At 49.2% G+C, this 10,866-nt stretch overlaps 5 protein-coding genes across 5 annotated transcripts; 3 read left to right on the top strand and 2 right to left on the bottom strand.

Moving 5' to 3' along the window:
- Positions 1–404: 404 nt before the first annotated feature.
- GUITHDRAFT_54647 (hypothetical protein) lies at positions 405–689 on the top strand (the record flags this gene model as incomplete). The annotated part of the gene is made up of 1 exon (XM_005840346.1): positions 405–689. A coding segment is annotated over one exon (285 nt), but the record flags the coding sequence as incomplete, so codon positions are not given.
- A 986-nt stretch (positions 690–1,675) lies between these two features.
- GUITHDRAFT_101124 (hypothetical protein) lies at positions 1,676–4,585 on the bottom strand (the record flags this gene model as incomplete). Its single annotated transcript, XM_005840345.1, has 21 exons — positions 1,676–1,721; positions 1,776–1,834; positions 1,887–1,932; positions 1,975–2,043; positions 2,095–2,186; positions 2,247–2,267; positions 2,318–2,347; positions 2,406–2,473; positions 2,589–2,635; positions 2,683–2,781; positions 2,832–2,863; positions 2,907–2,962; positions 3,017–3,108; positions 3,154–3,185; positions 3,239–3,295; positions 3,349–3,398; positions 3,590–3,653; positions 3,697–3,739; positions 3,818–3,870; positions 3,924–3,995; positions 4,040–4,585. The coding sequence occupies 21 exons, from the start codon at positions 4,583–4,585 to the stop codon at positions 1,676–1,678; spliced, it is 1,674 nt and encodes a 557-aa protein (XP_005840402.1).
- A 293-nt stretch (positions 4,586–4,878) lies between these two features.
- GUITHDRAFT_133139 (hypothetical protein) lies at positions 4,879–5,976 on the top strand (the record flags this gene model as incomplete). The annotated part of the gene is made up of 5 exons (XM_005840344.1): positions 4,879–5,319; positions 5,382–5,498; positions 5,560–5,653; positions 5,735–5,814; positions 5,878–5,976. 5 exons carry the CDS (start codon positions 4,879–4,881, stop codon positions 5,974–5,976), a joined length of 831 nt encoding a protein of 276 aa, XP_005840401.1.
- A 366-nt stretch (positions 5,977–6,342) lies between these two features.
- On the top strand, positions 6,343–8,171 carry GUITHDRAFT_150408 (hypothetical protein). Its single transcript, XM_005840343.1, has 13 exons — positions 6,343–6,430; positions 6,478–6,548; positions 6,598–6,619; positions 6,667–6,720; positions 6,818–6,922; positions 6,971–7,060; positions 7,106–7,203; positions 7,254–7,336; positions 7,391–7,489; positions 7,536–7,619; positions 7,799–7,832; positions 7,880–7,981; positions 8,043–8,171. The coding sequence occupies exons 1-12, from the start codon at positions 6,359–6,361 to the stop codon at positions 7,974–7,976; spliced, it is 909 nt and encodes a 302-aa protein (XP_005840400.1). The 5' UTR covers positions 6,343–6,358; the 3' UTR covers positions 7,977–7,981; positions 8,043–8,171.
- Positions 8,172–8,341: 170 nt separating this feature from the next.
- On the bottom strand, positions 8,342–10,764 carry GUITHDRAFT_133137 (hypothetical protein; the record flags this gene model as incomplete). Its single annotated transcript, XM_005840342.1, has 15 exons — positions 8,342–8,353; positions 8,400–8,452; positions 8,598–8,815; positions 9,003–9,076; positions 9,125–9,226; positions 9,271–9,351; positions 9,404–9,473; positions 9,523–9,550; positions 9,610–9,709; positions 9,756–9,800; positions 9,855–9,902; positions 10,065–10,133; positions 10,409–10,480; positions 10,534–10,605; positions 10,723–10,764. 15 exons carry the CDS (start codon positions 10,762–10,764, stop codon positions 8,342–8,344), a joined length of 1,086 nt encoding a protein of 361 aa, XP_005840399.1.
- Positions 10,765–10,866: the final 102 nt, after the last annotated feature.

Below are 10,866 nucleotides of genomic sequence, written 5' to 3'. Positions count from 1 at the left end.
ACCATCCAGACATGCCTGAGAGGACCTTAGCAAGACGGCTATGAAGGCCTCCTCTTCGTCACACGTACTACATTGCCCCCTCGACCAATCGTGCGGCTGGGCCGGGCCCGGGCCGATCCGATGCCACTGTCTCCGGCGGCGGCGATGATCTGCTAACCCATTCCGAAGTACAAGATCGTATTTCCGAGCAATGCCATGATGTCGGGCCCCACTGCCATGATGCTACTCAGGCTACCGGCAGCGGCGCCCCCCGACTGCCACCGTCACCGAGTCACGGTGTCACGGTACGGTCGACCGGGCCACGGTGCCACGGCCCGGCGCCCGGGGGGCCGTGCACGGCGCTGCCCGCTGCCGGTAGCATCGGGCAATACCTGACCTTGTCCGTCAACATGGCAGAAGGCATCGGGGTGGCGGAGGTTGGGGTTATCAAGGCGAAGAGTCTGAAGAGGATGGACATGGCGGGACTGAGCGATCCCTACGTGATGCTGAGCATGACGGGAGGAGGAGGATGGAGGAAGAAGGCGAAGAAGACGAAGATCGTGCGGAACAATCTGAACCCCGAGTGGAACCAGGAGTTCAGCTTCCCGGTCACAGACTTAGAGCAGAAGGTCGAGTTGATCCTCTACGATCACGACGACCTCGGCTCCGATGACATCATGGGATACGTGATCGTCCCTGTAGCTGACTTCGTGGACGAGGATAGAGAGGGATGGTACACCCTGCTGACCGAGGAGCAAGAAGAGATCATTGGAGAGGACGGCAAGAGTAGCTCCATGTACCTGAGCTTCAAGTACACGGCACATGCCTCGGAGGAGGAGATTGCGATGTCACAGGACATCTACACGGGGCTGGCCAGCGGAGAGGTATTCTAGCGCTGGATTCGAACAATCTTGTCGATAAAAGTAACACACGTTGCGATAACGGATGTGATCTTGCCAGGACGCGATAAAGGATGCTATCAAGAAAGCTGCTGGAAGCTCACCCAAAAGGAGAATACTTCTGCAGGCATAACAGATCAGCTGCTCTTTCATGTTTCTTTTAACAGCCATGTGCAGATCGGAGCTGATTGGAGCATGTCGTGCAAGGCAAGGATTCTTTGATGACAGTCTACAGAGGTTGACCGTCAGACAGAAATTTTACCGAGTCTTCAAGAACGATGATGCTTGTTCTTCTCTGTGCTCCAAGGTCTGAGGATGACACGTTGTGCATTCGATCTGAAACCTTCCCAAGTACTATGTCTTGACTCTGCTCGATGCCGAGAACGAGAGGAACTTCGGCATCCTGAAAAAGCTCGGAGACCCCCAGGTCTCTCTTGTTTGACCTCCTCTGATATCTGGATGTTCGCTGAATTTTCTATGATCGCAGTGGCTCGGATTTCCTGTATTTGTCATCATAGATTCCCAGGGAGCATACATACATACTCAGGTCAGAATGTGTAAGGAAACCAGGGCTTGTTGACCCATTCACAGGGCAGTGGAGTGTTAGAGACGGAGCCATGGGTGACTGGGGGATTTCCTGATAGAACAAAGGTTCGTTCTGCAGCGATCTCATGAAAGTAGACTGAGCTTTCAAACCAGCTGTCCAAGTTCTTGAAGTATTGGAGAGAAGGGGGGGAGAACGACACTGAAGAGATTGTACAATAAATCTGCTTTTTACACATGAAATATCTATCTTGTCATAGAGTAGAGGGCTTCCAGATGTGTATGCCATCGGAGCAAGAGCTGAAAAGTTTTCAAACGGTTCAGCACTCTCAGATTGCGATTTCGACTCAGCACCTGAAGACCACATTGGGGAGGAGCGGGTGCCATTTTGCATCGCTGATCTCTTTTTGGCCCTGACAGTCAAAGTGATGAAGGTTCAAGAAGCAAGACAGTGCAATCAGTTACGTAATGCAGGAAGAGAAGCTGCGGGGGCAGCTCCATAAGCCCATACCTGCCAATGTCAGGGACGTTGGAAACTAACTGTATAGCTTACTTAGCCTCAATGTCATTGGCCACATCGTCTTTCTCAAGGCTAAAATCCCATATGCTCACACACTCCTCTCTGAACGCGAAATTTGTAAGGAATTTCCATTTGCAATGCCATGTTTTATACCGACAGGCCGCAACCAACATAGTCGGATCTTTGTGATGCCAGTTGACGCTTGAGATTGCGGATTTGTGAAAATTCAACACAGCGATCGGAGCCTGGTGTCATGTTTGATCAATGATGTCTAACAAACCCTGTTTCTCTCAAAGAAATCTCACCAGAGACTTGGTCGTCGTCTTCTGAAAACATCAAAGTAATCAGGTCAGAAGGTCAACAACGCAATGAAGACCTGAGATTTGAGATCTTGGAGATTCCAAACCTTTCCATGAGATCAGAACCTTTCACATGATGCATGTTGCATGCTGAGAGAGATCTACCTTGATTGCTCCGTCTTCTCCACCACTCACTAACAGCTTCCTAACAAGGTAGATATTGCTGTCAGGATCTACATTACAAGTGTGACAGGAGATACGTATCGATGGTATTCCAGGACAGGCAGTTCACATCCCCTGAGAGTTGCAGAATCGCGTGAGACTCAAAGCTTCAAGAAATGGATTCACCTTCATGCGCTTCTTCTATAGTTAAGGCACAATGAAAGGAATCCGATCTGAGTGGCACGAATGACTCGAGATTGACATCGAAGTAAGGCGTTACGAGATATCCCAGAACTTGATCGATCTGTCAGAAGAAGAGGTGGCGAGTACAGAAGCCTCGGTCGGCGACCAGCATACGCACTCGACACTTGATGAATGACTGCAAAGAGCGCAACCTTCAGGGAACGAATGCAATTGAAATATATTTACCCCTCGACTGCAATCGAACGCTTGTCTTTTATCTGTGTTTAGTCAAAGAGAGGATTTCAGTCTAATAGGAAATACCTTTGGATAATGAAGAAATATCATCCCAGAATTATGCCCTGATGCAAGGATACCCTCTACAACAAGCATTAGTTTGCAGAAACTCAAAAAAAAAAACAAAAAAACACAACCCTCTCGGAGGTTCCACGCTAGGGCCCACCCTTCTCCTGGGTTGCTTTCTGGCACTTGAGATGAATCTTCGGATGACCAGATTTTTGCAGGCCTGAGATGAAGATTCACGGTACAGCTCCAGCCTTTCCATTGTTACCGCAGGACGTTATCCCAATCATATACATTGATCTGCAGACAAAAAAATTCACGAATTACTAATACAAAGTTTCAGATTAACTCACAGTGCCGTATTCAGACAAACTAGCCACAATCGTGGGACTTTGAGGCATGCAAATGACCTGTTTTCATCATCATATAATATCTTCTCCAATAAAAACGAGCGATGAAATACCTTGTTCACTGTACCGTTGTGGGCGATCGAATATGGAATTGCTTTTGGGTCTACCTTGATTCCCCTGAGATTCATCTCAATACAACTATGTAGATTGATTTACAAATCAAACTTGACTGCATCTTCAAATTCACTTTCACTGGACGATGACGACTCACAAAATAGCTCGCCTGGCTCTTTTTGTGTGTAAAATCTTAATCATTCTCACGAATTCCCGGTCCTGGCCACATGACAATCGTACCTGGCTCTTTCTTTTCCTGTCGCTTTTTGAATCGTCGCAGGCCGCATGTGTCCAGCATCATCACCTTGCAAAGATGAGGAAGAGGAGGAAGTAGAGCTCTAAATCACCTTGTTGCTTTCGGGGTTCGCAGCCTGAGTTCCCACAACAAGTCTGAATGCCAAAGGGAAACCCTTCCTACAAGCCAACGGACCGTATCATCCACACGGAACACACAAGATACAAATATACCTTTGACCACTCATATCATCCATAAAATCAAGTGAGAGCGTAGGCCATTCGAGCTGTTTCAGGAAGGATTCACATGTTCAAATCGAATATTCTTGTTCCATCTCACATTCAGGGGGAACAAAGCGTCATATGCTTCCAGGTTTGGAACTAATGATTGTCCACTTGGAACAGGGTCCATCTGAGAGAGAATGAGTTGCAATCACAACAAAGTTCCTGTATCACCCAAGCACGGAATGGAACATTCGATTTTGTTTTCCGTTTCTTCGTCGCTTTGCTTTTGCGTTTCTTCAGCTTTTTCTTTTCCCCTGATTTCTGTTCCCCTGAGGTGTTCTTGTCTTCTGTCTTCTCACTCTTTTTTGACTTTTCTTCGATTTCTTTTAGGCAGGCATCAAGCTCAGCGGAGTCGAAGTCTTTCATCGAGTTCTCTTCGAGGTCGCTCGTTTTCTTCGCCTTCTTCTTTTTCCCTTCAAGCCTTCGTTTCGATTTCAGAGGCGGGCTCTCAGCTCCTTCTTTAGATGGCTCCACATTCTCTCTGTCTTGCTTGATCTCACTCTTTGCTGTGGTGGAATCTCCTCCCCGAAGTGTGAGGCATGGGGTAAAGTCTATACTACGACCTTGCCATCTGCGCTCCATGAGACAAGACGGCGATCTAGAACGTTCCATCCTCTCACACAGGGAGTAAAGAGCTCTCAGCCCGCCATCTTCACCGCGAGTCTCCTCTCGTCTCATGAGCAGCGCAACGGCCATTGCCACCATAAGCCCCCTCATGCTTGTTCTCACGTCTCTATAGGCGATCACGCATGGTTCGACGATGCGCAGATCGATCCGCCCCGTCCCCGCTCCTGTTACCGCGAAGATGGCTGACCAATAATTTAGTATCACCTCAAATAAGATACTGTCTGTTGTTTCAAAAACTCCGCCGCGTCGCTATGCAGGCAGCGTTCATCTCACGCCATGCTCTACGCAAAGCTGTCGCGTGCTCGTCTTCGTGCTCGTCTTCGTGCTTTCTGGTTGCCAGGTCCTCAGATATTCGATTCATAACCGCGAGAACGACGAGGTCAATGTCTGTCAAGAGCTTGCCTAACAGGCTGGACGTGAAGAGCGTGTGGCAGCAGGTGAAGAGGAATCTACCCGCTATTCCTCGTTTCCAAGAGGGATATTGGGAAGCCATGTGGCCAAAGATACAGATAGAAGGAGCGCGATACGGCTTGATGGGGTCAGTGGGGCTCTTCTCAGTTGCATTAATGAGGTTGACGTACAACGCGTCCACATTGATCATTGGCTTCCTGCCGTATGACGTCCATGCGTCGATGGGCCATGTCACGGGATTTGCTTCAGCAGGGGCACTAGCGGGAGGACTCTATAAGTTCAATCAATTCTTCTATATAGATCCAGTCCAAGTGCACAAGATAGCCTTTGCCCTTGCAAAGAGGGACTTTTGGCTCGAGAGGAAGTTGGGTGGTAAGATTCGATGCGACTCAAGGTTTTCCTACGCAGCAAAGGTAGATTTCATATCTGTCTTGCTCTCTTGTATCTCACTGATGTGTATGTATCTTTCATCTAGCCTGCAGAGATCGTTTTGGTGGATTTGGATCTAAAGAGAACTCGAGTACCTGAGTTCATGAGGCCATATTTCAAGGAATTTGCTACGAAATCCGGTAGCGTCAAACTTGTATTCGAGGTCGCACACATCTTCAATCAAATCAAGAATGTCTGACTGTATCCTGCAACTTTAGATCCAGGGTGAGGCTGGCAAAGTGTTGATTTGCTGTGATGTCGAGAAGGGACTTTTTCGCGATTACGAGGTCAAAAGCATGCACGGAAAATTTCTAGAAAGTGAGTTGAATCTTTGTTTCAAAGAGACATTCTTTCTTCCACTTGTTTGAAAGGAACTCTCCTAATAATGGTTTGCTGCAGATGGACAGGTATTCAGCTTTCTGGGAAACGATGAAAACTGTCAGGATCCTAGTGAATTTCTACAACAAATTTTGCAGGAGGTACTCCATTTGAGCCTGTTATTTGAATTTGCCGGTCTCATTCTTCTTGTAATAATGTTGCAGGAGTCATCAGGCGACAAAGCTTCAAAGGCTCCTGCATTTAGACTCCAATTAGGAATGCGGGGCCCGTCCTCGTCCTTTACGGGAGTTTCGAAGTATTAGTTGCTAGTACTTGAGATCACCTCACTTGCAGAAGATTTAAAAGTTTTTGTCACATTTCTAGATCACTCCAGTATGTAGCCTGCTCCCTCACTCTATATATGGCCCGGGAAAGTCGGGCCCTGATCACATGATGATCTGAGGTAGTACGGAATGGTGATTTGAGGTGATATATAGGGACTCCAGCGGCCGCTTGCCGCGTCGGAGCCGGGCTACGGCCGGGCCCAGCCTCACCGGAATCGGAGCACCCGGAAGCCTGGACCTGAGCCCAGGCTGGAACTACCTTTCACTACCGCAAGAGCTGAGCCCTGTAGGTCCAGTTGGGGGATGAGGGTGTCGCCTGGCCCCTAAGAGACAACCCGACAGGATGAAGGGATGGGTAGCGATGGTGATAGTGACGCGGCTGGTGGGGGTAGCGGGAATGGCAGAGATTTTGAACTCTACCGCCCTCTATGAGGTGAGAGGATGCAAGCAAGATTGAAACTCTCGTGAGTTCGCCTGCAGGCAACTCATGGAGTTAGCGCATGCTGGAATGCCTCAGGTGCCCTGTACACCACCCCGAACATCACGAGCAGGTTGCTCCCGTGATCCACTGAGGTCTTGAGTCGTGATGTTGCCCTCCAGGTGCATGGAATGTGAAAGAATTGTACGAAACTGTGGAGTCTTGTGTGCAAACAATCATGGTTTTGACAGGTTATCAATCAAAACGCCCTGTACAGCTTGTGTCAGATCCGAAACACTGGACAGGTGATGCGATGCTGTCGGCTTGTACACATTTTCTTGACACTTCGAAGACTTCACCAAGCACTCGACCTCTAATAGATGTCCATGCTGCTGGACCGAGCTCCAAAACGATTATAAAAACACCAGTTCCATTCAAGTGTATCCTCGAAAACAAGCGATTCAGGAATGTGCATTTGATCCGTCTTGGGGTCACATGAGAAACGAGGTTGCGATATTGTACAAAGCTATGAAAAGTTTGCTAATGTTTACAAAGGATTTCTTGAGCAAAGTGCAGGAGCTGTTGCTGCACCAGGCGCTGGGTCCAAGTTGTCTACAACTTGCTGAATACCTTTGTCTGAAATTCGTAGACACCAAGTACCAAGTGCTGTCAGACTGATTATCGTTACAGTCAGGCAGCATGCAGATGACAATCTTGAACAACACGGAGTGTTGCCACATATCAGGGCTCGCAGACTCATGGACGATAACGGACCCCGTCTTGTTCAAGTGAGCGATCTGACTCGTCGATAAGTTTGTGCCGTGATTAGCTCGAGCAGTTGCTGGTGTGGCTCCGGTTTCAGAGCTGGGAAGGAACAATGTGACGATGGAAACCTGGCGGTGAACGGGCTGGTGGGAGGAAGTGAGTCCTGCCTTCCCCATCACCTGGATGGCTCTGACTGGTGATGCTTGACAGATATCTACACTGAAGGATGCAATACAAATACCTCCTCGTGCCCAACAAGCAATAGTCCTCTATTCGGCTACAGTCTGCGCACTAACGACGGGTGCAACGGTCAGTCAACATCGCTTGACTTTGCCTTGCTCAACTGCACGCGCAGAGTTCTGTCAGGTCGAGTCAAGCTCGGGATGGAGCTGTTACAGAGACCCAGCACCGGCGGATGGAGGATGGAACCCAGATATCTGTATGATGATGATGGAGATGATGATGATGGAGATGATGATGAAGATGATGATGAAGATGATGATGATGGAGATGATGATGGAGGTGATGATGGAGGTGATGATGGAGATGATGATGGAGGTGATGATGATGATGAGAGGAGGAGGAGGGAAGGGGCTGCTAGTGCTGATCTGCTCTCAGGTGTCTGCGATTGCAACTGCAACTCTCCGTGCACGTAACTCTCGCACATCCTTGGGGGTTCCGGTTGATCTTGTTTGTCAGTTGTCAGGATGCAAAGCAAAAGACCCTCTGTGGAATAAAAGGAGACGGAAGCAAGTTCATCCCCGAGCTGCAGTCGGTTATCACCTGTTGCTTCTGATCCTCGTGAGTGTGGAGGAGCAGGGCTGACTGTCATACATTCTAAAGCCTGACATGATGTATACAGATCCATACATGTTGCTTGCCCATCTTTACAGTCTTTGAAATTCACATGTGATCCTGCGGTTGACGCAAGATTGTGTTATTCACTTCTCCATTCCACACTTTTGTAAGATAATATAAACTCGTTATTCACCGTCACTGTAACGATCTTTCACAGCTACAACTAATGTGAATGACAACAAGCATGACAATTTGTTACGTGAAAGATTAATGAGTTCGCATTTAATGAGTCCGATGAAAGATTGATCATTCGGCATAAGGAATTTTGTTGTAACGAAAGCGAAACTTCAGAACTAGCGAAGTTTAGGCCAACACCTTCATCTATGAGTCAGCAGAACTACCGAGGGAGCGGACCTCTTACCTCCAGGTCTTTGGGACGAGGAGGAGTTGCAGGAGGCTTCGGCGGGGCATAACCTGTAGAGAGCGACAGGGAGAGAGGGGAGAGGGGACGGGGAAGGCAAAGAGAGCGAGAGAGAGAGAGGGAGAGAGAGAAAGGGGGGGGGGGGGGGAGAGGGAGGGTCAAAAGTGCAGAAGCATGTTGCAGTCAAGAGATGAGAACCATGATCGTCGAAGTTCAGTCCGTACTTCATCACAAGGCTGTCGATGTCGATGTCAGCATTGGCTTCTGTGTTGTGCATCGGACTCCTCGGCGTTCTTGGTGCTGGGATCACATTCTGCTGCTGTGGCGGCATCCCTGGCATGTTGAGCTGTGTGTTTCCTGTGACAGTCTGTGAAGTCGATCGAGTATTATCAGGCATGTTGCCAAAGGACAAATTCCTTTCCACGTTGTTGTAGTATGAGTCCGCTGCATGCGATGGAAACGGTGCTTGACTTCCTCGCATGGAGTGATGATTATTGATGACGACTCTCAACGGGGGTTGTGGAATAGGCGGCATGCTTGACTTGCTGGCTCTGAGAGGTGAGGGCGGGTCAGGCGCAGCGATCATGGAGGTTGAGAGGAGACCTCAGGGTAGTGACTAGCTCGTTCAAGAACCATCCTTGCGCTGCGTCAAGAGCAGGAGTGTAGGCATGGAGCTCCTGATTTCAACAGTTATCAAGTACGATGAGAGGAGCGGCGGCACTCACTTGATCGACGACATCGTTCAGTCTCGATGCCTTATCGAGAGCATCATGCACGTTGGAGAGACAGCGCGAGATGCGTTGCTCCTTGAGCCTCAGGTCCAACATCTGAGCCTTCATGTCGTTGAATCGCACCATGGCCTGAAGTCCACCTCGTTAGAAAGATGAGTCTGCTCTCCACATGCTGAGAATGCCTGTGAAAGCGCCTCTTCGGCTAATTGCTTGGAGGAGACCTGCTCAGTTGGCGAGTCAAACATCTTTGATCATTCTGCTGTGACAGATCACCTCGATTTCGACATCGTGCTTCAGTTTCTCTTGGACATTTCTCCACAGTGCAAATTCTTCTTCGAATGCTCTTCATTGCTTTGTCAAGATATCTCGCTCTCTTCAAACATTGATGAAACCTTTCGAAATCCGCGCTCTCGTTCTTGACTGAAGTTTGTTATACAGGGATTATCAGTTTGACGATGGAGGAGAGAGCCAGGTCTGACCGGTCCTTAGTCGGGATTCGATGTTCAGCTTCTCCGCACACTCCCTCTCGAGACGGGTCTGCGTCTCCATTCTCCTCCTTTCAGCGTCTGTCTGCCGCTCCTGCGCGCACCAACTCAAGGTAGGAAGAGAGAGAGAGGGAAGTGACCTTGGTCCGAATCCGTGTCTCTTGGAGCTGTCGGAGATCCTCTGACTGCCCAGGTCATGCACAGTCATGTCCATAGCAGGAGCAGGGATTGTGGCTCACTCTTGACTTGAGCTCGTTCGCTAGCTCCTTCACTCGTGGATCTTCAATCTGTGAGAACGTGTAAACCGTTTCGGCGCCATCAATACGACAAGCCGTGTGCCTTCATCGGGGGATGGTTGGAAAGGGTGTTTATATCCGCTTCTACAGCCAGAATGTCTTTCTGAAAGCAAGACGATCAAAGAAGAGGAAGCTGGAGGGATTTCAAGGCACCTGATTCCTCTGTAACAGCTGAGAGAGCTTGTCTTTCTGAGCCGCATAATCGTTGTTCTTCTCGATGACCTGCAAACTGGAGTCAGAGCCTCACAACATCTCAGGTAGATCCTACATCGAGAAATTCCCCGCTGCCACGAACAAGGTCTGCCTGTAATGAAAAGGAAATATCAACTAGGGCACAGGACGTACAACCCTCTACGTCATAGCAGAACTTGTTTGCTGCTGAGGGACGACGGAACGTGATGCAACAGACCGAACCGCTCTGCCCCAAGACCTGGAGATGCGAAGCTTGCAATGAATAAAGCTCTGCAAACGAATGGGAAATACTATGCCGCACTCACATAGTCTCTGACTTTGGCCAGACTCATTCCAGTCACCGTGACGTCATCAACTTTCAGAACGATGTCTCCCTTCTGAAATCAGCGCAATCAGCCATGAAGCTGCGAGCTGTCAACTAGCCGATCACCTGGATCACTCCAGTTCGATCTGCCGCAGCTCCAGGTGTCAAGGAAGCCACAAAGATGGTCCCTTGGGCGTCCTGAGCACCTTAGGTGAGGTCCTCCTCCTCCTCCTCCTCCTCCTTCTCCTCCTCCTCCTCCTCCTCCTCCTCATAAGCTTCCTCCTCCTACTTATCCTCTTCCCATTGCCTCCTCACCTGCTGGAAAAAGAGCCCCACCCCCGCCGTCTCGCCTGCCATCGCGAGCAGCAGAGCCGCCGCTCACAAGCTTGATAGTTCAGTGATTGACCGAACGTTTATTTTCAACGGTCAGATCACAGTCCGTAACGATGCGTAACGACC

Source organism: Guillardia theta, assembly GCF_000315625.1.
Source record: "Guillardia theta CCMP2712 unplaced genomic scaffold GUITHscaffold_6, whole genome shotgun sequence".
Taxonomy (NCBI): Eukaryota; class Cryptophyceae; order Pyrenomonadales; family Geminigeraceae; genus Guillardia; species Guillardia theta.
The sequence above is the reverse complement of the archived record's forward strand: the minus strand, read 5'-3'. Positions and strand labels throughout refer to the sequence as shown.